The following is an 826-nucleotide window of genomic DNA, read 5'->3' on the forward strand; positions in this document are numbered from 1 at the left end:
AAAGGGGAAAAGAGAAAAGAAAAGCGAAAAGACAAAGCCCGAAAAGAAAACCTCCGCCTCATCCCCGATCCCCGCGGCAGAATCCGACCGCCCGCAGCCCGGAGCCGCGCCGAGAGGAGCGCAGCAACAGGTCTTGGTGCGGGGCTGCGGGTCCCGGTGCGGGGCTGCGGGTCTCAGTGCGGGGCTGCGGGTCCCGGTGCGGGGCTGCAGGTCTCAGTGCGGGGCTGCGGGTCCCGGTGCGGGGCTCACCTTGGAAGCGGTGCCCGAAGAAGCGGTTGCGCAGCACCCAGGGGTAGAAGTTGAGCGGGTCGCGATGCTGCGGTCCGAAGAAGGAGTGAGGGTGCGGGAGAGGCGATGCTCCGAGCTGATGCGGAGCGACGGGTAGAGCCGGGTGCCCCACGGCTTCGGGGAAGACGAGCTCGGTGCCGCCGTACAGAGCCCGACCGGCGGCTGCGGCCCCTTGGAAACCGCCGGGGAAAGCGTCGGAAGAGGCGGGGGGGGGGATAATTGAGGGCCGAGGGCCGCAGGGGTTCCTCGGGGCTCAGCGGGGTGTCCTTGGCCACCAGGGACTCGATGGTGAAGCAGCGCTTGGCGGACGGCTGGAACATGGTTTGAGCTCGGGGGGGCCGCGGCGGGGCTGTTCCTGCGGGTGCGCGCGTGTGTGTGTGTGCGAGAAAGCCCCCCCCCCCCCCCCCCCCCCCCCCCCACCCCCCCCCCCCCCACGGGGCCGCGCACACGCGCACCCACCGCCCGCACCCCGCGGGCCGCCCCCGTACCCCGCAGCCCCGCAGCCCCGCAGCCCTACAAATAGGGCCGGTACCTGGCG

At 71.9% G+C, this 826-nt stretch overlaps 1 protein-coding gene across 1 annotated transcript; it reads right to left on the minus strand.

Moving 5' to 3' along the window:
- Window positions 1-249: 249 nt before the first annotated feature.
- Window positions 250-628, minus strand: LOC122192968 (homeobox protein EMX1-like; the record flags this gene model as incomplete). Its single annotated transcript, XM_042893670.1, is given in 2 exon segments — window positions 250-499; window positions 501-628. Coding segments are annotated over 2 exon segments (358 nt in total), but the record flags the coding sequence as incomplete, so codon positions are not given.
- Window positions 629-826: the final 198 nt, after the last annotated feature.

This window comes from Lagopus leucura, unplaced genomic scaffold (assembly GCF_019238085.1).
Source record: "Lagopus leucura isolate 7727_CA_CO unplaced genomic scaffold, USGS_WTPT01 33890-0_obj-0_obj, whole genome shotgun sequence".
NCBI lineage: Eukaryota > Metazoa > Chordata > Aves > Galliformes > Phasianidae > Lagopus > Lagopus leucura.